This window comes from Alligator mississippiensis, chromosome 5 (genome assembly GCF_030867095.1).
Source record: "Alligator mississippiensis isolate rAllMis1 chromosome 5, rAllMis1, whole genome shotgun sequence".
Classification (NCBI taxonomy): Eukaryota; Metazoa; Chordata; order Crocodylia; family Alligatoridae; genus Alligator; species Alligator mississippiensis.
This window is the reverse complement of record NC_081828.1, coordinates 6,341,354-6,369,335: the sequence shown is the minus strand read 5'-3', so window position 1 is coordinate 6,369,335 and position 27,982 is coordinate 6,341,354. Positions and strand designations below refer to the sequence as shown.

The 27,982-nt window shown below is 45.4% G+C and overlaps 1 protein-coding gene across 1 annotated transcript in view; it reads left to right on the top strand.

Annotated features, from left to right (window-relative positions):
• The window catches only part of LOC102572691 (BEN domain-containing protein 5), a 1,452,508-nt gene that overhangs the window by 1,131,460 nt on the left and 293,066 nt on the right, over nt 1–27,982 (top strand). The window contains exon 7 of the mRNA XM_059727817.1: nt 25,744–25,833. Coding sequence (XP_059583800.1) covers nt 25,744–25,833 — 90 coding nt within the window. The remainder of the gene's footprint in view (nt 1–25,743; nt 25,834–27,982) is intronic.

The window sequence follows — 27,982 nt, the reverse complement described above, 5'->3', positions numbered from 1 at the left end:
CGGATGGCTTTCCATTAGGGACTTCATTAGTGCTGACATTGATGTCCAGAAAGATACAAATAGACCCAAGAAAGGCAGGGCAAGATGATATTAAACATTAAATTACACCAATTAATTAGTGCTGGCAGCCTACTTTTGAACAGTCGAAAACACTACACAAATGTGAAGTACGGCTATTGGAACAATAACTGGTTACTTAAAAATACAGACCCAGTCTTTATTTTTATTTCGGTTTGCTGCATCTCACAGTGTCAGCTCCTTTAATTATTGCTATTTAATTATGTCCCAGCTTTTGAACTCTTCTCATTAACCTTCATCAGAGTGAGGCACCTAGGATAATGCGATGCTGAAGCCAACATCTTGTGTAATTCTTCTTTTCCCCCCCCCCCCCCTCCTTCCCTCAAATCTCTAGAATTCGTTAATTGAATGTTAAAGCATTTGGGCCACTTAAATATTCAAATCATGAAGCGACGTGGGTAGTGTTAGGCTTCTATGGCTCAATAAACCTCTCATTCTCTTGTTCACGGTTCATTTGAATTTTGCAGAAAACTCTGAAAAAGAGAAAAAAAAAAAAAAAGAGCCGTTCCAGTAAAAATGGTGCAGATAACGGGAGGAGGAGATGGAGAACTCGGAGAAGGGTTTGCCTTGCCCATCGCTGTCGAAGGACGCGGTGCAGAGAACCGGGGGCAGGCGTGGGATCTGGTTTGAAGAAGCGGTGTGCCATGAGCCCACTGCTATGCCTGAGCCTGTCTGTACCGGCGTATAATGCTGTTTTATGGTGGGGGGCGGTTGTGAAGCTTCATTTGCTGTTTGGAAAGTGTTTTGAGATCCCTGGAAGAACGACACGGTGTCCCTTTATCGACGTCCCCTGTGTCAATTTAGGTTTGGACACACGCGGGTTTGTTTTCTTTCTCTCTTTCCCCGGGTTTTGCACTGCAGCTGCCTTCGAGTTTCCTCTGCGGATGAGTCTGAGCTGCCCCATCTCTCCTGCTCTGACCTTTCCCCCTGCCTCTATACAGAGCTCCTGTCACTCAAAACAGTGCTATCAAAAACTACCATTTGTTTCTTTCCTTTTTATTAAGGAATCCGATTTTTTTTTTTTTCTTTCTAATGCAACAGAAAATAGGTTTTCCTAAGGCTGGAACGACGAGTAGAGGGGAGAAATGAAAGAGCCATAACCAGCGTAAAGAAAATGATATCTTGCTCTGTGTCACTGACTCCGAGGAACAGGTCACCAGTCAGCAGCATTCGCCTCCCGTTGCCTTGGCTCAACTGTTTCATATTTTTGATTTGTCTATACTCTGATTTAGCTGATGTAGAGACATGCATTTTTTGACCATTGCCAGCCAATAATTCCACATTTGTCAAAGAGAAAATGAGATAATCATCGTGTGCCCTGGTATTACTGGAAGGGCAGATTAGATTTGCTCAGAAACGGTGGCATTTTATGGTTACTTTTATGCTCTGTAAATAGAGGAAGAGACAGATTGAAGAGATTACTTCACAAAAAAATTCCATTTCAAGTCACTGGGGAAGCAGGTAACCTTCAGATCTGAGCTTTGCATAAGAATTCAGGCTGAGACAGGCTTCCTATTAGCATTGCCAGCTTCTTTCAAAAAATAGACTGACTGCCACCTTCCCGAAACCTGTTGGCTTCCTGCTAATTCCCTGGCTGTGTTCTTCCCTCCTCCCACCTTTTCCCTTGCGAGCGCCTTTTACCCAACGCTCAGCTCTTCTGCATGACAGTAGAGATGAGCCAGTGACTTTGGGGTAGCTCTTCACCTAGCGGAAGCAGTCAAAGTTTTCTTGGTTTTGAAAAAGCGATGACTATTTGCACTACCCGAGGAACTGCCCTTTGGAGTCCAGATTTGACCCCGTGCTTTTCAGTTTGTTGGGGGAGAGAGAGTTCATTTCATTATAGTGCCAGCAATTGGTTAGGTTTGCCCATAAAGCCAGTGTTTAACGAAGTTCTCGATGGGTTTCTCTGTTAGCCCATCTGTATGTGATACCTGGGAGGGGGTGGTGGTGAACCAGGTCACGTAGGGGCACCTGTGAACCTAAAGCTGAAACTAAACCAGGATATTCCTACAATTAAAAAAAAAATGGATTATAGTGGGGAAGAAGCAAAAGCACGTGTGAACACATGCATACATATACATATGCATGCACGAACGCGCTTTTATACACCCTATTGTGGTCAGATTGTAGAGGTGGGAAATAACATGCAGAAGGCTAATCTTGGGGGTAGCATTTACGGCCTAATCAGAAGGACTGTCTTTTCCCCCCCCCCCCTTGTCGTACAGCTCCTGTCACAGTGGGACACTCCCTTCTGCTGCTCCTGGACTGGGACTCTTATGGGGTATCAGAATAGAAATAATAATAATGATATTAATTATCATCATCCTGATAGTCCAATGATCCTCAGCCTGATTTTGTACTTGTTAAGTTTGGGAGGAGAGTAGACAGGAATGCCAACTCTTGTTCTTATGCTCATTAATCACCCCAGAAAACGTCATCCTCCTTGGCCCTTGAACAACAGCTCTCTGCCTTCAGGAATGTATTTTAAGGGCAAAAAATGAAACAAAGTCACGGTCTACAGTACTCTCTTTCATCGACTACAGAAGAAATGTAGAAAGAGTTGGGATTAAATAGGTGTGTGCCAATGTCAAAATATCCACCAAGCCACGTAACGGTCCTTCCAATAATAAAATGCTTGGTGTGGTTCCTCTTAAAATACTCCTCGTTCCTGATCTATGGGGCTGTCTTGGCGAACGGCCCTGGGCAGAATATTTTCTCAGCCAGTAGTCCTGACCGTGGTGTCTCAGGACAGATTCACTGGATTTGTGACGTTTAGATGGTCACTTTGCATTTTCCAACCTGAGTCTCCAGTTTCAGGAACTATCAGCAGCTGGCAGAATGAATCCTTACTATTTAATCTATAATAACCCTTGAGGCTTTAGCTAAGATCTGGCCTCTTTGTCCTGGGTCTTTGCCTTTTTAGATCCACTGAACCCAGGTTGCCCTCCTATGTAAAATGAGAGGAAGGAAGACCAGCATGAGTGGTGACACCCAGGAGATGCTCAACATGACATTTGCCGCACATACCAGCAGGTGCAACTGGGTCGAAATGTCCGTTTTACTCCAGTAGCAAATTTGGCTCCTGTAGGGCCGGGCTGTACACACGTTGACTTCAGTGAGCAGAGGATCAATCCTTTAATGCAAGAGATTTAACAGATCCTTTGGCTTCTCTCTGGCATTTTTGGAGGGAGTCCAGAGATGCATCAGTTTAGCACAAATAACCCAACCGGGCTAAAACAGGCCATTTACTCTCCTAGTAGGTTCACTCCTCTCTGGCTTGGCATTCTCAATGTGTTTGGCTTAGGATGCCAAGGTCTGCTTTTTAAGCATGCCTTCCGGCTCTGCCACAGTTGTTAAGCTTTCTTTGTGGAGCAAGAGTTAGAAAAGGGCACAGGTTAGTCAGTTTTTCAGGGCTTAGAATAATCCCGTTTCCCTGGCTCCTCAGAAGATGTTGTGTTTAAAAAAATTACACACTTTAATAGAAATACTTTTCCTTCATTAAATTAAATCTCTAAAGCCCAATAGCATTTTCAGTGCTTATATGAAAATGCCAGTGGGGATTTGAGATTAAAAGCGGTATTTTTATACAAGTCAATGAAGATCTCAATAGAAAAGCACACTCTTCAAATATAAATTCCTCCAGTATCGGGAAAGACAGATTTTCTATTTAGGTCCTTGATAATACTTCTCCCAGCCTTGTTATGAAGCTCTCTGTTTTCACAAATCTGATATAAGGCTGTTGCACATTAGCTCTCCATTTAATGAAATCTTATTAACAGTGCCTTTTTTTATTACAGAGATATGCCAGCCTACTCGGATTTAATTCATGTTTAACAGTAAACACGAGGTATTGACCCATTTGCAGGCACCTCAGGTTTGGTATTTCTCTCCCCGAAAAAGGAGCAAGTAAAAGTATATAACCAAAATATATCCAGTGCAATGAGTTATAAAGGCAGCATCTGGTGCCATGCTGGCGTCAGAAGCTGCCAGGTATACGTGGCATTGCAGTTTGACTCAGAAGCAAAATGTCTTTTTTTTTTTTTTTAAAGGGAGCTATATTTTCCTCCTTCTTCTGATGCCTCCTACCCATTCCAGCAACAACTACTGAAGACTGTAGTTTTGTAGATAAAATAGTGAGCAGTCATGGTCTAGATGATTGGAGAGTGCTTTTGGCATTGTTTCTTAAAGGGCAAAAGAAGCATATTTTAATAATACGTTGCCCTGTAAAACATTCTGCCATGAATTCCAGGCAGCTGATCAAGCTCGCTGATTATCACCCCATTTTACAAGTGGGAAAATGCATCTGGAAAGGTGAAGGCTTAGTTCTGGAGAAGGATTTGTGTACTGTACTCCTTGGGGCTACTGTGTCTAACTTATCTGGAAGAAATCTCTGAGTTACGCCCCAGAACACCTTAAACCTGTGCATGAGGTGCCTCTGATTGGGAGCCACCAGGCCAAACCACATGAGCTAGCCAACAGGAATCCCAGAGAGGAGGGTCTGAAGGGGCTCTTGAATTCTGCCCTTCTCCACGATGCAGGTGCTTTATTCTGGGCTGCAGGGGGGCTTCACCTTCCTCTTGGGATTCGCAGTCCGAATCCACTCTTGGAATTTAGGCACTCAAGCACTTCCTTCAGTAAGTGAGGGGTCAACCCTTTCTTCCGAGATGTGGTCAGATGTGGAGGTTGGTGGTCCCCTTTATTCCATTGGTTAAAGCAGAAGATGGAAGACCTGGGTTCGGTTCCCTGCCTTGAACCTGTCTTTCAGAACAGTATATAGCAGACTTACCTGTTGAGCTCTGGATGAGTCCTGGGCTCGAAATTCTGCAATTCCGATTGGTGGAGCCCATCAACCAATCAGAAGCAAGCCAGAGTAAGCAAGGCCATGCCCTTTCCCCAAAGGGAGGGGGCAAGGAACAATTTGGACCTGGTTTGAGACTGTGCCCTGCCAGGTCCGGAGAACTTGCGGGGTGGAGCCCCTGAAGTATATAAAAGGAGAGCGTGCTTAGCACACTGGAGGAGAGAGACGTGGCGAGGGACAGCCAGGAGAGAGGAGCTCTGGAGAAGACCTACTGTGGGACCCCATCTGAGCCTCGACGGTGCACAGATTGGCACATGGTGCTCAGGCTCTAGGAGTCCCTCGAGGTGGCTTGAGCCTGTGAACCCGGCAAGCAGCTGAGTAGGCAGTGCTTGGATTGGTGCATGGAGAGCTGGCCTTGGGAGCAGCTCAAGGCTGCTCAGGCCCCACCTGGTATGCAGACCAACACACAGAGAGTCAGCCCTGGGAGCAGCTCGAGGCTGCTTGGGCCCCACATGGTTTGCAGACGGACACATGGAGAGCTGGCCCTGGGAGCAGCTCAAGGCTGCTCAAGTTAGTCCCGGCTCTAGGCCAAGTAACTGGAGCCTGCAGTGTGGCTCTGTATTAAACTAAAAGAGCCCTGGTGCCCAGAGCAGGGCCCAGGAAAGGGAAGGACCTGGTGTGAGGCTGGGGGACCGGAGCCAGTAAGGGCTTGGCTCCCGTGGGTGCACCTGGGGTGCCCAGTGCGAGGCACCAGGCCATCGAGAGGAGCTGGAGGTACAGCTGGAGAGAGGCACAGCTGGAGATAGGCCCTCGTGGGACTGGCCACCAGGGGATGAGCCTTAGTGAGCTAGTCAGTATATACAGTATATACTGGGAATTTTATGAAAAGAGGTTTTCACCCAAGTTGGTCTTCCCACCCTTGCTTGGGCAAAAATACTCTGAGGAAGTCTTTATTTCTTGGGACTAGGACTCTCTGCTTCTAAAATGAGACTCTAATTCAAACTCTGATCTAAAAACTATTGTAAAAGTGTGTAGTTTTCAGAGGTAAACGCTACCTCCAATGCTATCTCCGGTTGCACCTAGGAGGGGTTATAATTCTGGGCTGATAAGGGACTTCATTTAACGCCTTGCACAATTGTATGGTATAAAAGCTTCATTTCTCCTTTACCTGGGAATTGCCTGGTATTGAATTACAGCAGCATTCGGTCCACATTATCACTTTGACTCCAGGTTGCTTTCTATACTGTGGGTGTGTACAGATGTTTGCCACATCTGTTCTACCTTCGTGGGGCTCACTTGAAGCCATGTGAGCATAGACCGGATGTGGTGCATTCAGTTCTTCGCCAGTGCCAGGAGCCACATGGGGAAACGGGTATAAGTAACTTTGGGTGCAGGAGGGGCAAGCAGGACAGGGAGCTCTAGCAGGTTTGCAGGGAAGGTTGTGGGGGTTGGTTGGTCCATGAAGGTGGGGGTGATTGTCTAGTGGCAGAGTCAAGGGGCTAAAAATAGCCCAATCAGGGTCTGGGGTGGGGTGGGGAGGAATAGGTCAGGCCCTGGGGCTGGGTGAAACAGCCGAGCTTTCCCAGCCCCAGGGCTGTGCTCTGAATGCATACAGGTGTTTGCATGATTGGGTTAACTCCTTTGTAGATTGGGTTAACCCTATCTTGATCAAAGTTTAAGGCACCTACTCAAGTGCACTACTTAGATTGGGTGTGGCATTTTGGGGGCGAAGTAAGCCCGCTGTATGTACAATTGGGCATTTAGATCAACCTAACCCTTGTTTCACAGTTGGGTGGGTTAGGTTGATCTACACTTAAAGCCTGTATACACCCTGTGATTCTAGCAGAATCTTTCTTCCCCTTCATCCAAAAGGATAATAATGAATAGATCAGGAATGGAAATAAGAAACAAACTTGAGTTAAAAGAACTGGGGAAGCTTCTACATCAATTCAGACCTTCCGCTGAAAGCTTTCATGAGCAGTGTTTTCGCCTTCCTTGGGCAAGCCAACCTCCCGTTTGCTGCAGTTTCTCTTGAGAAGGCACTGCAGTATCAAGTCCTATATTACTTTTTTTTTTTTCTGTTTTCATTTATCTTTGGGTATTTCTGTCTAATCTCCCTTTATTCAAAATAGCTTTGTACTTCTAATGAATGTGCAGTATCAGAGTGCAAAGTTGGCCAGTAAGTGGCTATCATTCATGTCTAGTGAATCAGCCAAACTAGACAGAGCTTAGTGGTTATAGCAAGGAAAGTGGCATTCCTGTGTTCAGTTTTCGGTTCATTTGGTGACCCAGCAGTATGAATTTGGGCAGATTGGTTACCCTCTCAGTGCTTCAATTATTCATTGGTTTAATGGGAGGAATATTGCTTAACTTCTAGAGATGAAGTAAGACTTAACTAATATTTGTCAAGCATATTTTGGCTCTAGGATCATGGGTGTGGTGTAAATCATTAAATCTCTTGCATTGAAGGGTGTGGGGAGGAATTAGTGCCGAAAGAAGTATCTGCTGTTGTGTTGTCCTTGCTGATTTTTAAACCACACAACGAATCCAGTGGTTGGCTGCTAGCTATTACAAGTCTACCTTTGATAAAAGGAACTCTTTCTGGATTCCAGCACAGCTGAACATCATTAACATTCCCCTGCTGTATAAGATGCAGATTTCCCTGACTCGCAGGAAGAGTATGACAGACAGAGCATGCTCTACCAGCAAAGCAATGCACACATACAGACCTGCAGGGTTTATAAATAGGGACCTAGCCAATTTGCGATTTTGCAGAAACCGCAAAATAGGGCAATGTCTGCAAAATCTGTGGGGAAAGAAACCCCTCGGTAAAAACAAAATGCTGGTTCTCCCATGGGAACCAGAAGTTTTCATGGCTGCTGCAATCCTGGCTGTGCAGCCTGATGGAAGAGGGAGCCTCTGGTGCAAAAGGAAACAGCCCTGCCGCTCACCACTGATAGGCTGAGGAGAGAGCTGCCTATCATGTGGCCCCACCACTCTCTGCAGCGGAGGTGTGGTTGGATAACATTCGGCTGCCTTGGCTGATCAGCGGTGATGGACAGCCCTCTTGACCAGTCAGTGGTGAGGGTCCATTGGCATCCTGTACTTTGTGACTCTAGGATGGAGTCTAAGCACTTCTGTGGGTAATTGTTGGTCAAGCCCTAAATCTTTCTTACTCCAGAGCTCAAATACAGTATAATAAAATAGCTTATTTAGTGTAAGTAGTAAGGAAATGGAAATGCTCTTGAAGCCTTGAAATATTTGATTATGCAGGATGGCATTTGCAGATGGGATAAACTGAAGGCTACACTTTGGTTACTGAGTCTTTGAGTTTTGGCATTAATGGGCCAAACCTGGCTTACTGCACAGCAAAAAGATGTGCGCCCCTCTCATAGTTGATAAAGCATCTGTATACAAGGGATTGAAATCACGGTCTTTTTGATCAATGCGGGGTCCTAATTTTAGTGCCCATTGCACCTGCATTTGAGCAGCTCTCACCTTTGCCTACGAGCACTTCTGCTGCTATGTTTTGACATCCTGAGACTCATTGCATTAGGAAGGGAGTGCAGCAATGACATGGAAGACCTGGAAGAAAAGGAGCATAGAAGATGCCTGGCAGAATAAGAGACTGATACGAGGATTCTGATCAGACTAATGCAATGTATTGGAAATTGGATCCTCTTGCACCAAGAGGTTTTGCATATATTCCTAAGGCCAAACAGTTGAGTTGCGTTTACAAGTCTGAAGGATAGGGCCTGTGGTTGTTGAGTCTGCAGTCTAGGCAGGGTGCAGAGGGAAAAATGGGAAGCTAGCAGAGATGAAGATGGAGCCCCCATGTGCCAAAGTGATGGCTAGAATAGAGAGAAGTAGAGAGCTGAACAAGGTATAAAAACTTGGTACGTTGGACACCATGCTGGCTGTACAATAATTTCCTACACGCTGTTTTCAGATCAATAGCCATTGTCACTTTATGGAGCCTATGGAGCACATGCTGCTGCCACCTGTTATAGCGTTTGATGCTCCGATACCATATTAAACATACCCTTGATGTACGGATGGTAGCAAAGTCGTGGTTTTTATTACATCCCTTGATATCACACAGCTCCTTGAGTCTGAGTCATCTAAACACAACAGAACTCAATACTGACAGTAGCAATCAGGCCAAATCAGATGGTGGCATCCTCTGATGATGTCAGCTATCGTCTACGGGTTTGTGTAAATATCCCCATTGTGAACACTGACTCATGCTTTATATTAATGTGAAGCGTAAGGCTTTGGAAAAACAATTCCACTGTAGCCTTATTACTATGAAAGATCCATTACATGGGAGTCATTTGTCAAAGCCTGCTGTTTAGTTGCTGTAATTTACATATTTATCACGTTTGATGAGAATGTAATGACTTTGACTTTCTTCATTTTTTAACCTTTCTCCCCTTCTTTCTCTGAAGAGACCACTTTTTTACTGGAAAGTAGAAAGCATTCAATTTATAAGTTCAATTTATATTCACTAATAAATGTGTGTATTTAGGCCTCAAATCACTTCAACAATGTTTTATGTTGGAAATGAGGAGCTATAATCTCCCATTCATGCAGGAAGGTCTCCATGGGATCTTGTTGTATGATGAGGTTTCCAACTTAGCAGGTGTCTGGGATAGGCAGGCAGGCTGGCATAGGCTGGATGGCACAGAAACAGCACAAAGGACTCTGTAAAAGGATTGGCTAATATCAAGACATGGAGTTAATCTCACCCATGGCTAGTGAGTATAATGACATGATTGCCTATGCAGGAATACTTAGATTTACTTCCTACATGAGATTTGCAGTTGGGTGCTGTTTAGGACCAATATGATCACTTAAAAACAAGGTTGGGCTCCTAGGATGTTGCTGAAGATGCTGATCCACCAAAATAGCCACCTACCCCATCAGCATCTGTTACATATCTATAATATGTATATTAAGAGAGTCAGAGATGCCAAGAGTTTGCTATAGCAGCTGATGTCTCATGCCTGGCTAAAACCGAGCCATGTGACACTGCTTAGCAGTGACTAAGCTCAAGCAATGGACATTTTCCCCATGGTACGAAGGCACAATAGAACGTGCAGAGTAGGGACAGAAATTGCACATAAATCAGCATAAGTGATGAGAAACTGGTTCAAAGCTGTAACACAACAGAAGTGCAGTGCACATAAACCGCTTTCAAAATGGCCGAACCCGATTCGAGATAGACCTGGATGGATGTAGTGTCAAACTAAACTGATTTAGGTTAAAGCAGTCTATGGAACTTTTGTCCCAGGTCCCCTCCTGACTCGGGTTAGGTTACAATCCCTCAGCATCCCAAGTGCCTTTGTGGGAATGTGTGCTGAAACACAACTCACTGCTTCAGCCTGGTCCCTAGCTGGTCCTGGCCCTGGGCTCCCACAGAGCTGGGACTGGGCTCAGCTCTGGCCAGCGAGCAAGCAGCCAGAGCATGGGGATGGGGGGAACACAGGCAGGGCTACCCCAGGAACTGGATCCCTTCCTGCTCCCTGCCCAGCCCCCAGCCAGCGAGCAAGCAGCCCCAGCATGGTTGTGGGGTGCAGAGGGAAGGGAGGCAGGGCTTTTCGATGGGACCACTGAGCCCAGTGCTCAGGTTGGACAGGGGGCAAATGGCCCCCAACCCTGCCCTCCCCCGTTGCTGGGGTCTGCAGGGGCAGGGGGGTGCAGCAGAGGGCTTGAAGACTAACGGCATCCTGGGCTGCATTGGTAGGACTGTGGCCAGCAGATCAAGGGAAGTGCTGCTTCTGCTCTGTTCTGCACTGGGGAGGCCACATCTGGAGTCCGGTGTCCAGTTGTGCGCCCCCACTACAGAAAGGATGTGGACACATTGGAGAGAGTCCAGCGGAGGGCAATGAAAATGGTTGGGAGGCTGGGAGACATGACTGATAAGGAGAGGCTGAGGGAACTGGGCTTTTTGCATCTGTAGAAGAGAAGACTGAGGGGGGATTTGATAGCAGCCATCACCTCCCTGCAGGGGGGTTGCAAAGAGGATGGAGCTGGACTGTTTTCAGTGGGGGGCAGATGACGGGACAAGGAGCAATGGGCTCAAGCTGCAGCAAGGGAAGTTGAGGTTAGATGCTAGGAAAAACTTGCTCATTCGGAGGGTTCTGAAGCACTGGAACGAGTTACTCAGAGAGCTGGTAAAATCTCCATTCTTGGAGTTTTTAAAGCCCTGGGAAGGCAAAGCCTTGGCTGGGATGATGTAGTTAAGGATGGTCCTGCTTTAAGCAGGGGGTTGGATTAGATGTGACCTCCTGAGGTCCCTTCCAGCCCTCGTTGTCTATGATTGTATGACTGCAGCAGGGGTTCCTCCACTGCAGCCCCCTGCAGCAGACCACCGCAGGGTGCCCAGGGCTGGACAGAGGTGTCTCCCACCCCTACCTTCTTGCCAGCTCCCAGCTCTTGACAGGCAGGAGGACTCCAGTGAGATGCTGGGCTAGGGATCGCAAGGGGGGGAACACTCCTGCTGCACCCCTCCACCCCAGTGGCAGACCCCACCTCTGTAGCTCTCTGTAGTCTTCTGGGTTTGGATGTTTCTAAACGTAGCTTGCTGGCTCGGTGAATTTTATGAGGCTCTCACAACTTTCAGGATGTGAGTATGTGTGAAATAAAACATGAGTATAGGGCTGGATACATAGTGTGCTATGCAGACTCAAAGCACCTCTTCAAGTTATCGCTGTCTAATTTTGGACCAGAAAGGACAATTTGCCAGAATTTGCAGACTGGCGCATGTACATGACGCTAATGTGCTACTTATAACCATCTTAAAGAAGAATCATGTTTGTGCGAGGACTCATGGCAAGAAAGAGGAGCCGTTATCCCCTATGTCAGGTTAGATGGATTAGATAAAAGACCCTACACACCTGGTGAGGGTTAAACACCTTTGTGGTAGACTTGTAAATGCTGAAAGTAAATGTAATTGATGTCTCACATGAGAAGTCCTGGTACATTTTGGACCTTAAAGGGGAGGACAGGATGATCTGTCTTTTTAAAGGCTATATGTGCCATTTTCCCTTGTAAGACATTAAAATGTCACTGTCTGTAATAAAAAAAGTTTCTCCGGAAAAGCTGAGAGTGATACAAAATGTGGCTCACTTTGACAAAGTGCAAGACAGGAAAGAGGGTCGGTTCCACCCTCCTCCCTAGATCGTTTCGGGATATGGACACACAACAAGAATTGCTATGGAGTAATCCACTGTGGATTTTACTCCAGAGCAAGGAGGCGATGCACGACTATATTGCATGCAGTCAGTGATGTATTTCTGCATCGCTGGCAGCCCTGTAGCTGCCTCGGTTGAATGCTATTGCAGCCCCTGCCTGTTACCTGTTGGGGGGATCTGGTTTGCATTGTGCAAAGGGCTATCCCGCGATGCATTTGATTGGGGGACTGGAGACATAAAAAGCTCCACATAGAGACATTCCTATGTAGCAAAGTTATTACACATTTTCCAAGGGGTAACTTTGTCCCAGATCCTAGTGACTTGCTGCTTAGCAGGACAGTGCCTCCTATGTTCACTCCGCTGTTTCTACACAGTCAACTCAATTTATTGTCGATTAAATGTCACGTGTCTGCACCCTCAGTGAATCCCACTGTCAGTACATATTCAGAGGGGAATGTAACTTAATCACAGATGGAGGAAGGTGTGTGGGGTACCAGCCAAGGGTCACTTAAAAACCTGTGACTGGGCCAGTCTGCCACAGACTCCCCCACAGCACATCTTGCTGATCATGGATTGGGAAGCATTAATTAACTCTGCTCAGCACTACATTTAGGGCAGGTAACTTTACGGCAGAGTAAGAGGGTCATGGTCTTCTTTGCGGAGCAGGGAATGCATGCCCATAAAACCTTGCCATCATTTGCTGTATGTAAGGAATTGAGCCTGATTCTCTCCTATCATATCCATGTGTAAGTCAGGTATAACACCTTTGGGGTTGATGAGAAGACACTGGTGTCTTTGGGTAAGTAAAGGGGAGAGCTGGCCTTGCTGTACTCTTAAAGACCATTGCATAACAGGGTGAAGTCACACCGTGAAATGCTAGTAACCATCTTAAGAGATGCTCCTCTTAGAGAGGAATCCTTAGGTGCAAACACAGAGGGGCATGTTTCTGGCTTAGGGTTGTCTAGGGCTGGCTGGCCAAGGGTATCTTTCCCACCCGTTTCCTTGCCAGGTGATTTTTTGTTTCATTGTGTTGTTGTTGTTGTTTTGTTTTTTTTTTCAAATTTAGACTCGGCTAATGAGGGACCGGCCATTGCGCCTTGAATCTTCCACACTAAATATCTCTTCTAGTGTTTGGCTTGGGGAATGTGCTGAGCATGAATGAGAGAATATTTTTTTCTTCTTTGCCCTTTTTTCAATCTGTCGGGTTTGAGCCTCTCCTGGAAGAAGAGGTCAGAGCCTCCCTGAGAGGTGAGACTCTCCTGGGGAGAAACACGGCTCTCCAAGAGTCTCATTTCAGCAGGTTGTTCATTATTGACCACGGGCTCAGCAAGGACACCATGATAGTTCAGCAGGATCTGAAGAAAGCACCCTTCCTATTCTTGCCGGGGATCATGGCTTTCTACTGAGTTCTTGCACATTCAAAGCTTTGGGTTTTTGGTTGTTTTTTAACCCTCTCACCACTGTTTGTTCCCCGTGAGCAGAATCTGATGCAAAGAAAACTGAGTATAGTGCCCCATATTCTGTGCATTAGCACAAAGAGCTTCATCAGGCCAGCAAGCAGACCTTAAATCTTTTTAATGGATCTTTACACTCTTTTACCTGTGCTCCTACGCATGGTATTTCATTAAGTGCCTGGGTTGTAGCAAGTCATGTGATTCTGAACCAATGTCTGAAGGGTAGGGATAGAGAAAGCAAATCCAGTTGTTTTTGATTGCCGTATAACAAGACCATTTTGAATAGGTATCTTATACAGGCAGTCCTCGGACTTACGACACAGTCGGTTCCTGAAAACCGCGTCTTAAGTCGAAATGTAACTCGGAACTGATTTCCCTATAGGAATAATGTTATAAATGGGGGATTGGGACCTGAACCAAGGCCTGATACCCTATTTTCACCAAAAATACCCCAGAATTTTGTACTCGATCAATTATAGATGAGTAATATAGCTACATTAATGCATTTCTATTGTAAATAGCAATCCTGTTGATTTGGAAGGACTTCTTTGAGGTGACTTTCCTGGACTTTTTGAAGGGCTCTTGGTTGGACTTTTGGAAGGGCTCTTGGCTGGAGTCTTCTCAGGAGTCCTGGCTGCAGGTTTTTCTGGTGTCTTGTCCGCTTTCTTAAAGAAAGCGTCCGAGGAAGTTTGGACAGATGGTCTCCAGGGAGCTGGGTGACGCAGCGAACTTGTTCGCCGGCATGGCGTGGCTTGGCGTGGCATCGGATCAAGTTTCATAAAGTCGAAAATGATGTCAGAAAGTCGGAACGGCGTCAATTTATAAATGACGTCAGTGCCATTCATTGTAACTTGAAATGTCTTAAGTTGAGGACTGCCTGTACTTGTCTCTTGGTTGAGGAGGGGGAAAGGGTAAAGTTAAGTAGCTTCCCACCACCCGTCTTTCTCCCTGATCCCAAGGACCGTCAAGGGTGCAAACTGGTTTCTGATGCCTGTTAGAGCAGCCACAGGGCTGCTGTAATGTGTGTTGGTAGACAACCAGCCAGGATTGCCCGTGCACCCACTTACCAGGCTCACCACGGGGACACTTCTCTGGGCCTAGTTGATCCTCGATGCACTCAAATACAGCTCCCACGCTAGTAGCCAAATACCCCTTGCAACACAGAAGTGGCAAAGAGGGGGCTTAGGATCTGGCTTGATGTTTTAGAATTTCAAAAGGTTTAAAGTTTTAATTAATCCAACATTCAAATATTTCTAAAGAGAAGGCCACTGTCTATTGTATAGGACTATCCAGGCTGAGGTGGCGCAGCTGGAAATAGCAGAACGGAGAAGTCCTGGCTGTCAGACCCCTCTGGCTGCTGGGCGGCTGGGTTTGTGCCTGTTCAGGCCCCCAGTGCACAACATTATGCAGCCGGTTATTGCCTGATCTTCAGCTAAACAATGTCTGGGGCAACCAAACACAGCTTTAGCCCTCAGCAATAGGGATAGTTGGTAGAGCGCCACCTCATAGCAGCTAATTACCAGGTTGCTGTTATGAATAATAAATCAGAAATTAAATAATAGGCAAGGAACTGCGCTCATTTCTTGCATGTACCATATTTTCTCACATACAACCTGCACCTTTTCCCCCAAGATCAGCCCCCCAGAATAGGTGTATTAAGTGGGGAAGCTGATTTTTCTGCCTGAGGTGCAAGCACCTGCTTTGATTCTGCTCCAGAGCGGGGCAGCTGCTGTATTACTCTTCAGGTAGCTGAGGGAGTCAATTGACTTAATGGCCCATTGTTCTTCACTCCATAGATGTTAACAATCAGCTTTTCTTTTTAATGGCCTTGATGTTCCTAATCAAGTTAATTTTTCTTAGAGCAATTCTGCCATCTGTGGGGTGCTCCTGGTCTTTCTCTTCCTATTTCACAGATCTGGGTACTCTGGCTTTTTCACAACTGTGGATCTACCCATGAACACCAGTCTTCAGCAAGAACTAGCATTTCAGCTTTAGTTGAGCAGGAAAGTCAGCTGAAGAGTAGGCTTGGTCTGCCCTATGAAGTCATAACTTTAGGGGAGAAAAATTCCCCGTTCATTCTGCCTTTCAAAAATAAGATACTTATTATATGCAAGGGCATGTTGTAAGGCAGAACAGAAGGTATATTTGAGGCTGTATGGCCTGCGTTTTACAGAAACGTGATATCCTATAGGCATAGCATGGGTGCACACAGTGGGGAGTGATCTCAGGTTGTTTCCTGACACCGTTGCATACTTCCTATATGGCCCTGGTTGTGTCACTTAACTTTTGTGCCTTTTTTCCATCTGAAAATCAGGGATAATAACAACACCCCCACCCCCTTGAAGCAGGGGTGTCAGGTTTAAGTCCAATTCAGAAAAAAATGAGCTTGGGCTGTACCTTTAGACTGAAGGGACAAGGCGTTTTCACATGGGTGCCATATTTTAAGTAGGGGAACTGAGCGTTGGTTCATTTGGGACACCTCTATACAACAGTGGCAGTGATATCCCACGCATGCCCTCCCAGCTGCACCTGCTTCTAGGCTCCAAACCCAGAGTTAAGCCACGTGGTCATTTGCCAGCACCCTGGAGCCCAGGATCTCAAGAACAAGTGTGAGGGCATGACCCAGGAATGGCTCCCCCGGTGCATTTTTCCAAGCCTGCAGTGTGACAGCGGGGCTGGGTGGGCTTGGGAGCATCCCTTCTGGGACATGCTGCTGCCATAGGGCAGATGGTCCTTTGCCTGAATGTTAACCACGGCAGAAAGTAAGATGCACGTCTCCTATAACAAAGTGCGTGCATTCAAGGAGGAAGGGTGAGGGCCCACTCTACTTCGTTTTTGAAAGACATAACATCTAGCAGGTCCCAGGTGAAAAAGTCACTTAGCAAAACAGGGCTAGGATGGTTTTTCTGCAGGTAAACTTTACTTTCTTGTACTATATCACTTGAAGGACGCATGCATTTTCTGGGATTCTGGGAATGATTTCTGGGGTCCTGGGATTAGACATCAAATTTAACAAGATGATATATGGCTATGAGGAGACACATTTGATGTACCACTTAGCCTTCCCATAATTTACTGCCTGCCTCTGGTCTCTGGAGGGCAAGGGGTTTATCTACACTACAGCCTGACTTTATAAATAGCAAACAGGAGAGGGAAAAAGAAAGCAGGCTGGGGACCTGCCTGCCAAACTATTATGCTATGACGGTGATGCAGGTAGGTGACATTAAATGCTACTGTCTGCATCCTTAATTGCAAGTTGTCATCACCTTGGCCATGTGAGGAAAATAATGTGCAATTCATATTCTGATTTCCTGTTCCTAGGCGTGGGTTCCCCCGTTCCAGAGTTCAGATGCTTCTGAATAATCGAAATGCAAAACCCTGTTTTGAAAAAAAAAAAATACAAGTGCATACTAGAAGCCTGTGCGAGTTCATTTTCCTCTCTCACAGGGGTATCAAGCATGACATTGCCACGAAGCCCAAGTGCAGAAATGTTTGTTTCCAAAACTTCACGGAGATTAAAAATAAGTCAATAGGCTTGAGGAGCTGGACCCTGCTCTATAACCCTTTTGCCATTTCTCATTTTCCAAATAGCTCAGTGGCTTCCTCTGAACTGTGCTACAGAATAATTTTACCAGGAGATATTTCTGGCCTTTTGCATTATACAAACATCCCCTCGTTGGGCTACGAAGTTGAAAACGCAGTCAAGTATGAACAATGGAACAGTTTGCATAGCCCCTCCAAAATACCCTGCCATTTGGAAATAAAGCCACGTTGAGGGGCTGGTGGGGAAGCAATGAGGAAAGGGGGAAATGGCATGCTGCTCTGGGATGTAGGTCAAGGCATCTTGGTAAATACAATTCAGGCTGTCGATGCATCTCTGCCTAGTTAAACTGCCTTCAAAGTTCACGTCGCAGCTTTCCAGCGAAGAGCGTGGGCTGTCAGAGGGGACGCAAGAGGCATTGTTACAAAAGACTAAAGGGCGAAAGGAAGAAAGAACAAAGAGCCGTCTAGGCAAGGAGATCAGATGCGTATAACACAGGCACAATCCTGGTGGCACAAAGGACTCTTAATAAGTATTTCAGCCTCTCCCTTCAGCTTTGTGAGGCCTTTCTTCCCGCCGTGTTTGTCCCAATAGGATGCTCATGCACACAACATACGTCTAAACACTCCTTTTCTCTTTCTCCAGCTAGAATATATTTAATTTACTTTGAACAGGAGCTAACCCAAATCCCACTTCTCCGAGTTGGCAGGGAGAGAAACACAGCGGACGTTTTAATCCTGTGTCACCCTTTCTTTGAGACACTGCACTACATTAAATTGATTTTGCAAATGAAAGCTAAAAGCTAAGCAAAAGCCACCAATCTATTTTGTCTAAAGATGATTATAATGCTCTTTATGTTCCCCTAAATGACAAACCAATTTGTTACCTGCCTACATAAACATTTGCTTATATTAGCACCAGAAATGTTTTATTTTTATTAGCCCAAACTTTATCTTTTTATGAAGACACAGGGGTGCAATAAAATTAGCGTGCAAATATAATACCCAATTTGCATTTTTCCATGGTCAGCAGAAAAGCTGAGCAAAATCAATTTGATATTAGGTCAGCGTGCACATCAATAAAGCACATGCTCACACAGGACCATTGTAATGGCCCCTGTAATTTCTATCCTGCCAGAGTAAAGAGATTAAATAATATTAAATGCTCCAAAATAGCTTTGCTTTTAAGAGGAATGTAAAAAGAAAAAGCTGGAGAGAGAGGGTTTTTTTGGGGTACAAAATTGGCAATAAAGGATAATACTTACTTGCCCTCTAACTTTAAAATGACGTTGCCGCAGTGATCTCAGAGGCAGCAACTGCATATAGGTCCAGGTTTGGCAAAGGATAGGCTTAAATTTATGCATGTCCTTGTGTGCTACTGAAGTCAAAGGAAATGAATCAAGTACTGAACTGTTTTGTTGGACCAGGGCTGCAGCCTGGACCAAAACCTTGGCTGTGAGCTTTTGAGAGGATGGGCTCAAGATCGAAGCCTCACGTGGCACAGGGGCATCCATGGGAGTTGCATCAATCACTGGCACAAAGAAATCCATGTGAACTCTTTTCTAGATGAAGGCAGCACATAGATGCTCGGTGTGCTTATCGTTGCTTTCACCTGCGCTGGCTGAGGCTCTTCTGCTTCCATCCAGAGCCCGGGTCTGTAGACATGCAAGACCTGTGATGTTTGGACCACGCTGGAAGCTGCAGAAACAGAAACTACCATTAGACTGTGGGGATAAAATACCAAAAAAACCCAACCCAAATTCAAGCCACAGCAGTTAGCTTCTTCACACAGTTCAGATGACAGTCAGGAGAGGAGAGAGGAGGGCAGGAGGTTTTTCCAAACTAAGCATGAACCAGTAAAAATGCTTATGCTTCCTTGACCTCGCAGCCCCCATAGTGGCCAAAATCATATTCCCCTGCTGTGCGTGTTGCTGAGCCGTGCAGTCTTAACTGAAATGGCATTTGTGACCAGAAATAACAGAAATAAACTGAATTAGGTGTTAATATGGTCTGCCAGGAGATGTGAGAGTATAGTAACCACTGCCTAGATTTGATTTGCTGAAGTAGTTTAATGGGGTAGAGAGTAGGCAGTCAGGTCAACCATATGATCAGCATTAACTTTCAAAATGGATGTTATCGTTCTGTCGAACACACCCGAGCAGAGGCAGCAGAGTTAAGTGTAATACAGGAGACTTCTTCTGTTTGGATTCATACTGGTTTTATCAATTCCGCGGGGTCTCTAACAATGCCTCCAACTGGCAGAGGCTTAAACATGACATGTTTGCAAGAGATTGGACCATGCTTCTCAGTACCTGGGAAGTGAAGATATAGGAGAACCCCCTGTTATTTTGCCAGCTGATTGCTGTGCGGAGGATTCCCTAAAATACATGTGCATGTTAAAATGAAGCGTGACTGTAGTGGTGGTGGATGGTGAGAGATTTCTTGCGCTGCGGGTTGCAGCCTTCCACTTTTCTAACAGGCTGAGAGTAAATGCTACTACAGCGTGTCATGGCAGCACCTTTCAGTTCTGGCTCTGAGGGACCGCCTGTAACAATTCAACTTGTTTCACTTCTTTTCCTTCCGGCCTCAGAGCATTTTCCAAAAGAGGTATCGTTGCTTCATTGCATCCTTATCTCAAAGGCGGCAAAGCCAAGAGAGGTTAAGCGACCTGCCCAAGTCCAATGCGGCGGGTGTGTTGCAGAATCGGGAAGTTGACCCAGATTTCCTCCCCACAGATTAATTTCCAGGTTGACTTGGGCAGGAGTGGCCCCTTTGAAGTCCCATTGCCAAATCTAAGAGAGCATATTTTATACCTATGTTAGGCCCCATCAGCCTTAGCAGTGGGCACGTCCACACATTCATGAATGTGCTGTAATTATGTTGCATTAAGTTTAGTACCTGTAGGTACTAAACTTAATGTGCCATAATCAGTGCTACTGTGCATTAGCACCAGCGCACGCTTTTTTCGTGATGCTAATACACAGTAAACTAATTCTGCTATGCATTAGCACATTGACACGGCTTTTGCTTGCTGTGCTAATGCTCAATAGACTTGGTCTACTGCACCTTTAGCAGCTCAAGTAGATGCACCCACTGTTGCTGATCTTGTCTAAATGCAATGACTTTTGTCTACAAGTTCCAGTTGGACCATTGAAAACAGCCACTTCTCTGGTAGCGTTCTGGCACTTCTTCTGTTGGTCTGATCCAGTAGACTCCCAAATGTTGGGTAAAACTAGGTTCAGAATCACTCACCTGACTTTCTCATATGTTTTTGGCATTAAAGCTATTTCCTCTTGGTTGAAGTTCAGGGGATGGGTCTACTCCAACACAATTCTCCTTTGTGGCACGAGCAGACAAGTGTCCCAGAAATGGTCAGGAATGGGAATGTCTGCTGTTTAAGAATGGTGTTGTTCTGCAGTGCAACAAAAGATGGAAAACTTGAAGCGTTCAGGTGAAACAAATGTTGAAACATTTCAGTTTGGTAGATCTGAGAAATTTGGTTTCAGTAGCGTTGAGCCATTTCGTTTCAGTAATAGTGTTGTGTTTTATTAAATCTAGACTTGCTAATTATCTACAATGTTTTAATATAAGTGACATGCATATTATTAACTACAATATATAGATACAATAGAACCCTATTAATATTTTAATATAATATCAAAGTAGCGGTGAATGAGGATAACGTAATCAAAATGCCTCACTTGTGCTTGAGGGTTGTTCCTTGAGTTTCTAGGAACAGGTTAGAAATACTTGTTTAAGATAGTTTAGATGGGGTTGATCTTACTTGAGCCAGCTGGACTAGATGACCTCCTGAGGTCCCTCCTGTGATTCTTTGATTACGACTTTCCCATGAAACAAATAGTTGAAATGAACATGTTGCCATGACACATTTTGATCTTGGCTAAACTACATTTCCAAATGAAAGAGACCTTTTTAATGATCATCGGGTTCAATAAATGCAAGTGTACAATGACGGAGAAGAACTAAACCCTGAACTTTAACTGCGGAGCAGTAGGCTGACCTCTGAAGACCCTTTGACTCCAACAGCAATTCCCTAGCCGAGGGACCATTTCCCAATTCTCAACCCTTCTGAATTAGCGGATGTCTCTAAATGATAACTTGCATCACTACAGTTTCTTCAACAATTTTTCTGGTAGCACAACACTCTCTGTGGACAGGGTGTAACCGGGAATGGGAAGAGCTGTGTGTGGGAGAAGGGGTAGACGGCATCACAGGTAGCAAGTGCCCTAAATGGCTGGTTTGTGCAGAGATGACCCAGTATTATGGCTACACTACCATATACCTCTTGAAATTGCTATCGCTCCACTGGGGGCACTTAGATTTGCATTGTACAAACAGCAGGATTTTTATCTTTTAGGATTTGCAGACTGGGTTACAGGTCTGCCCTCTCTTCCTTCCTTCCTGCATAGGGGGAAACAACCTAGGCCTGTGCCTGGATACAAATGGCATATTTGTTTGTACTTCACATCCAGTTGGATTTCTCCTTAGTGGAACATTTGCTCACTGCCGACTTATCACCATTGTGAACACTTTTGAGTTGGAGCAGCTGTCGACGTGAACGTTGTTTGGTTTGGCTAATACCCTTGGCCTGCACGTATTTGTTTAGGGGTATATTTTCCCCCCAAAATGGATCACAGAAAAGCATGGCAGGAAGGCATGTGCATGAACCGTAAGGCCAGCCAGAGCACTGTAAGCAAAGAAACCAATGGGGAATAGCCCCAAGGGAACATGGCTTAACAAGTTCAGCTGGTGCCCAGGCAAAAAACAGACATTATTGCTTTTGCTGGTGGTGCTTTTTTTTTGTTTTCTGAGGGGATTGAACAGAAAACCAAAAAAACCTGGCTCGGTCTTCTGGGTAATACTTAGTGTGATAGCACTGCAGAGCAAAATGCAAGCAAATATGCAATAATTCCACTCGTTCTCTCCTTAATGAAAAGGCCTTTCAGCAAATATGCTGTCGTCCCATTCTTGAGATTGATGGTTACGGCACTTTTGCTTGTGGAAGATACCCTGTCAGGGTTTGGCGCACAGTTTTCTTTTCCTTTCTAGCACATCTGAAGCACTCTAGCAAGCCAGTCAATTTGTCAAGCCAGTTGCCTATCTCGAAGCACTTTAATTTTAATTGAGCTTTGTAATCAAAAAGTAGAAAATAGGAAGCATTTGTTAATGACCGTTGAAGTTAAGAAGAGAGGCAGGGTTTGGACAGGAAAGGAAGGACAGAACTATATAGTGTCCTGATTTCTGTTGCTCGATAGCAGTCATTGTTAGAGTGTTGAGGTTTGTCTTTCTTTTATTTTTTGGATGACACAAAAGTTGGATGAAGAGAGGTTGTTTTTTTTTCCCTCCTTCTCTTTCCTTCCGGTGTAAAAATGGAACTTTTTGAAGTTTAAAATGCATGTTAGATTATTCCAAAATATATCTGATGAAAAGAGGAAAACCCTGAGGACTGCAGGTGTGATCTGTACAGAAGTATAAATGAGGCAGGATGAATTGGGGGCTGGGAATGAGTTCGTGAGCACATCACCTTTTTGGCTACGAGTCTGAATCTATGTAGCCCACCGTCAGTCAGTAATGAAAGCTGTTATTAGAGTGGGACCTCAGTTACATACATTTTACCTCTCAGTCTAAGATTTGCAGACTTTGGGGTGATAGATGTGAACCCAAGCTTTGGAGCCTGTGTCTAGCCTTTGCTATCTGACAGCGGTATAGTGGCCTGTATGAGCAGTTTGGTATTCTTAGCCTGCTACCCAGTGAAGAGGTGTCCACGCCGAGAATTAATTGGTTTGCTGCTTGAATTACTTTTTGAAGAAGCTGAACTATTTTTGAATAGGCCATTGGATACTGACCTCCTGGTCCCCCATATTAAGGTGTTTCTTCCAGCATATTCAGAGGGCAGTGTAGGTGATCCTCCATCCTCTAAGAAGTTACGTAGACTTTCCTTTCTAAAGCAGGCTACCCATCATCTCTCAAAAGCCTCAACTGCATTTAAGAGACACATGAGTTCAACATATAATTTGTCAAGTCATTCTTCCACAATTTCCTTTTTAACCAAAGTATTTTCCAAACCGAGTGCTTCTCAAAATAAGGCAATGACTTCTAACAATCCAGCCAAAACACTGGGTTTTTCCTGCAGTTTGGAACAATATACTTCCCTGCAGTGTTCATAGTACAAACACTGGGGAAACCCACAGGGCCATAAACAGAATTAAATTTGTTTTGTTGTCAACCAGAGTAGAGGTAAAATATCCATTTACGTTTAATAATGGAAAAACACAGTATTTTTAAGAAAGAAGACCTCTGAGATAGGAGTAAAATCACAGGGAAGGATTTTTGGACCTGATAGCATGCTAGAAAGTATGTATAGAGATGTATATCAAAATAAGTACGTAATCCTTCTGATCAATGTGTTTCGAAAAGCTATTTACAAGACATAAGCAGGAAACGTTCCCATCCGGATACATTTTGCAGCATACAGTGAACTTCCCATTATTGGGTGGAGAGGAGTTCAATTCATCTTATGATTATTGCATGACTTGATTAAACTACCACTAAAATCAGCACACCCCCTTCCATTCATTTCAGGTCAGGTCCCTTCCATTCAGTTTTGGGTCAGGTCCAGAATATGGAAGTATATTCCCAACATTAAAGAATTTAACTACATTTTTTACCGGTTACCCAGAAAGGAAGTTTTTCAATGGAATCTGACGTAGGATATGTAAAATGAATCCTCTCAAAACCCTTGGCCAGCTCCTTGACAAGCATAAATTGTTATAGAGCCATATGCACAGTCCAGCTCCCCTCGGTTTTATTGGGAATGGTCAACCTTGTGGAGCACCTGCCATTTAATGAGAGTGGGTTTTTTTTCCATCCCTCACCACAAGTGGGAAGAAAACACCCCTCTGGCTGCCCCAAGCTTCCCTTTTTCATCTGTGCAGTTGGGACTGATTTATCTCCTTCCTCATCCATTTCTCAGTGTTAACATTAACAACATTGGGTGGTCATCAAGGCCTCACTGACGATGCTCTGCTCCTTTCTGCTGCCGCCTCCTTTCCTCCTGCAGAAGGGGTTGACCCCACCAGCTGCTACTTTTGTCAAAGACATTCTTTCTTATATTTCTATGCCTCTGGGGCTCAAAACCGAACCAGAGAGGAGTGAAGTTAGCGTATCAAAGACCAAATGAATGGCTGCATTGCAGGCTGAGCAGCTGTAGGACATTTAGAGAGACTAAAGGAATATAAAAGAACCCTGCTATGGTCTCTTGTCTGATTGTTTCTTGAGAAGAACGGAAAATGTATTGATTATTTTAGTGTCAGCTGATTTGCCTCTGGCTGGGATTAGCATTTCTGTGAACCAGAAAATTAAAAAAAAAAAAGAATAAGAAAATTAGGGATGGTCTCCAGCCTCCACAAGACGCTTGAAATTAAAAGGCCCATATTTCTGTGTGCGCACGCGCCTGTGTGTATACATAATACATGTCTATAATTAAGAAAAAAAATTGGCAAATTTAGATCTCATTCTCTTTATATTTTAAAACTTTATTTCCCTGCAAGGGATTAAACTGAAAATAAAGAAATCTATGGCAACCGCGTCTTGCTGTTTTTATTGTTACCCCTACCGAGCGGGGTAGATCTAGATGAGATTTGTGGCTGAGGTCCTGACTTCTTATGGACTTTAAAATTCCCTGAGCCCATTTGAAAAAAAAAAAAAAATCAACTTTATTTCCTTTTGTTAAGCAGTGCCTTTGGAAAAAAAAAATAGAGGGAAACATGCTGCCTGCTCCATATTGTTTATGTGGTCTTGACTCTGTGTTTCAATTGTAGTTTTAAGTATTTAATTTTGCCTACTTTGGGGATTGACCCTGGCTAAATTCCAGCACAAGTAGTTGCATCCTAACTATTAAGTCTCCCTCCCATCTGTCCATAGTTTCAAATGGCATAGTAGCATGTTCATCCCTCGCAACCGCTCAGTGTGCGGTTAAATAGCTGGCATGTTCCACCCTAGAGGTGTCTGCATTTTAATGCCGGGTGAAGCCGTTCCTGGAGAATGATTTCTCTGCCTGTTGTTCCTCTGCACATTTGCCTCCTGTCTGTTTCCCATACCGTGCTGATTTTGAATCCCTCTAGCCCATCTTTTGGCAAAGGCAGGCTCAGGCCAACGTAGCTAAAAACAAGGTGAAGCCCAGTCCAATAAATGTCATTTGCAAGCACTTTTACCTTTATTTGGCACCATGCTAAGCTTTGTATCAAGCGTAATGCAGGGGGCAATTGGCTTTACAATATGAATAGAACCCCACTGGTTTTCTTGTCGCCCCAGGGGGACATTTATCACAAGTGAGAGAGCAATTACTGTGCAGTTTAAACTCGCTGCAGTAAATCTCGGTTTTTAAAAAGGGAGCTAACTTTGTTGTTGCAGGCTTGGCTTTGTGTCATTAGACTCGCAACCCTTGCTGTTTGCATAGCCTTCCCTCCTACACGAGCTGAATAGCTAGTGACGCGGCTTCCTTTAATTATAGATTACCCCCATTTATAATGTATGAACCATTTTAATAAAAGGATACACTTTAATATTAATGGTCCTTTGTGCCCTGCATAGGGGACCTCGTTTAAGGATCTTTGTCTCTCTCTCTCTCTCTCTCCACCCCACCCTCCCCCTGCAGTAAACCTGAAGCCAGGAGCTGAGCAGAAAGTGGTGTTCATCACAGCTCGCGTCCACCCTGGGGAAACTCCATCTTCCTTTGTGTGCCAAGGTAAGAGCCTGCGACGTCACTGTCTGGAGTAACGGCCAGAGATGGACATCTCTCTCTCTTTCTCTCTCCTACGCGCTCCTTGGTGCTGCCCTCTGCTATCTCCAGCATCTCAGGCCGGAGCATTGCATCGAGCTGCTGTCCTTCGTTACTCGCTGCAGTTAAGAAGCTGTCTATTTTTCTAAAGGTCTTGTTTGAAGGAGCACAGTTTTCTGTCTGACAGCTGTTACACACACAAAGCATCACTGCTAAAAATAGCAAGGAAATAGCCTGGCTCCTATTGACAAACGCTTGGGATCTGAGGCTTCTGGGTAAAAAAAAAAAAATATATATATATAAAAAAAATCCTGGTGTGTGTGCACGTGTGTGTATGTGTGTGCGCACACATTCACATGATTTCATCCAAGTGGGCTTGAATTCTTTATTATCAATAAACTGTAATAGGGCCACAGTAGCAATGGTCTTGGCTGGTGTAATTCAGCATGACTCCGCAGAGGCCACTGGGGCTATGCTGCTTTCCTACTTCAGTGGTGGAGCTGGCTCTGCATGTCGGATAAGTCTCATTAGTCACCGTGTACACCATGCTTATTACATAGGCTGCCTACATGGGCTTGTGTTTAGCTCCGGTCACTTGAAAAGGCCTGGATAGATTCAGGGCCTCCTTCTCTTGACAGGTCTCTTTTCTGGCACCTCTCATGGGGGATCTGTTGCAGATGGTGGCCTCTTATCTCCGAGTGTCTCCTAGGTTGCAGAGCTCTTTCCTCATGGGACTCCCCTTTCAGTCTTAACATTGCCCCTTCTTTGAATCTGTGCCAAACCTCCCTCTGCCCTCTCTTAATGATGCTAATCCATTTAGTTTGGCTCTCTTAGCTTCTCAATTGTCCCGTCCTTTGCAGATGGATGGGGATAGAAATCCTGGTGGGGGTGAGTGGAGAAGGGAATGGGTTTCTGCTTCCTTCCCCTCTCTGACACCAACGAAACCAGCGCTGGGTGCAGTGTTGCTCCCCATCCGATAACCCAGCTAAACTCGAGTGGCTGACTCAGGGCTACCCACCTTCTCCTTGTCTGTATGTTGAACCTTGCCTCCCTGAGATGGGTGCTGAGCGAAGCGAGATGTAGAAGCGCTCACAGCTGGAGCCTTTTCCATAAAACCTTGGCGTTCCCAAGCTTTTTTTTTTTGGCAATCTGCCCTGGGACGAAACGGAGACTTTGAGAAATTCTTGAGGGAACTGAGAGATCCTCATACAACCAGTCGTAGGGTGGCATGGCTGCTCGCCCAGGATGTGGAAAAGTCCATCTCAGGTTTGAATCCTTGCCCTGCCTCTAATCATTAAGCTGTAGAGTCAGCCTTTCTCTAGTCCAGGGGTGGCAAACATATAGCCTCTAGCCTGGCTCTAGCCACAGACTTCTGCCCTGATTCTGGCCGTGATGGGGGACCGTCCTGTGGCTGCAGCCAGGTGCCTGGGTGAGACCTGTGGCTGTGGAGCCTGAGCAATGCCATGGCCTCTTCCTACAGTAGTGGCCAAGTGCCTAGGTGGGAGCCCCAGCAGCACTGTGGGAGGAAGCCTGACACCACAGCTTGTTCTTGTGATGGCCTCCAAGCTCCCATAGTGTCCAGTTTCCTCCCTAGGGCTCCAGCGCTGCAGCTCTTGCCCACTTGGCTACCAAGCATCTGGTTGAGAACAGTGGTACTGGAGGCCCAGCAGCACCACAGGAAGAAATCCAGCAGCACAGCATCTTCCCCTGAGGGCAGCCGAGCACTTGGGATGCTGGGCCTCTTCCCTCCAGGTCCTGGACCAGCCAGAGCATGCACTGGGCATGTTGGATCCAGCCAGCATGGGGAGGAGTGTCTCTGAGCCCGATCCAAGTCATGGGGCCAGCCCCGTGCCACTCATCTCACCTATGGACCAGTCCCACACCACTCATCCAGTCCATGAGGCCAGATGAGTTTGACAGCTCTGCTCTAGCTCGGTGTACATTTATTTACGCAAAGCAATAGAGCTCTGAAGAGAGACTGAGTGACCCACCTCCCAACAGCCAATCGCCTGGTGTTAAGGGCAGAGAGGCTGGTATTTACGGCATGTCCCTAAGCTAGATCTGTCCTCTCTCTCATTCTGTCTGTCTCTCTCTTCCTCTCTCTCATTTCAACCAA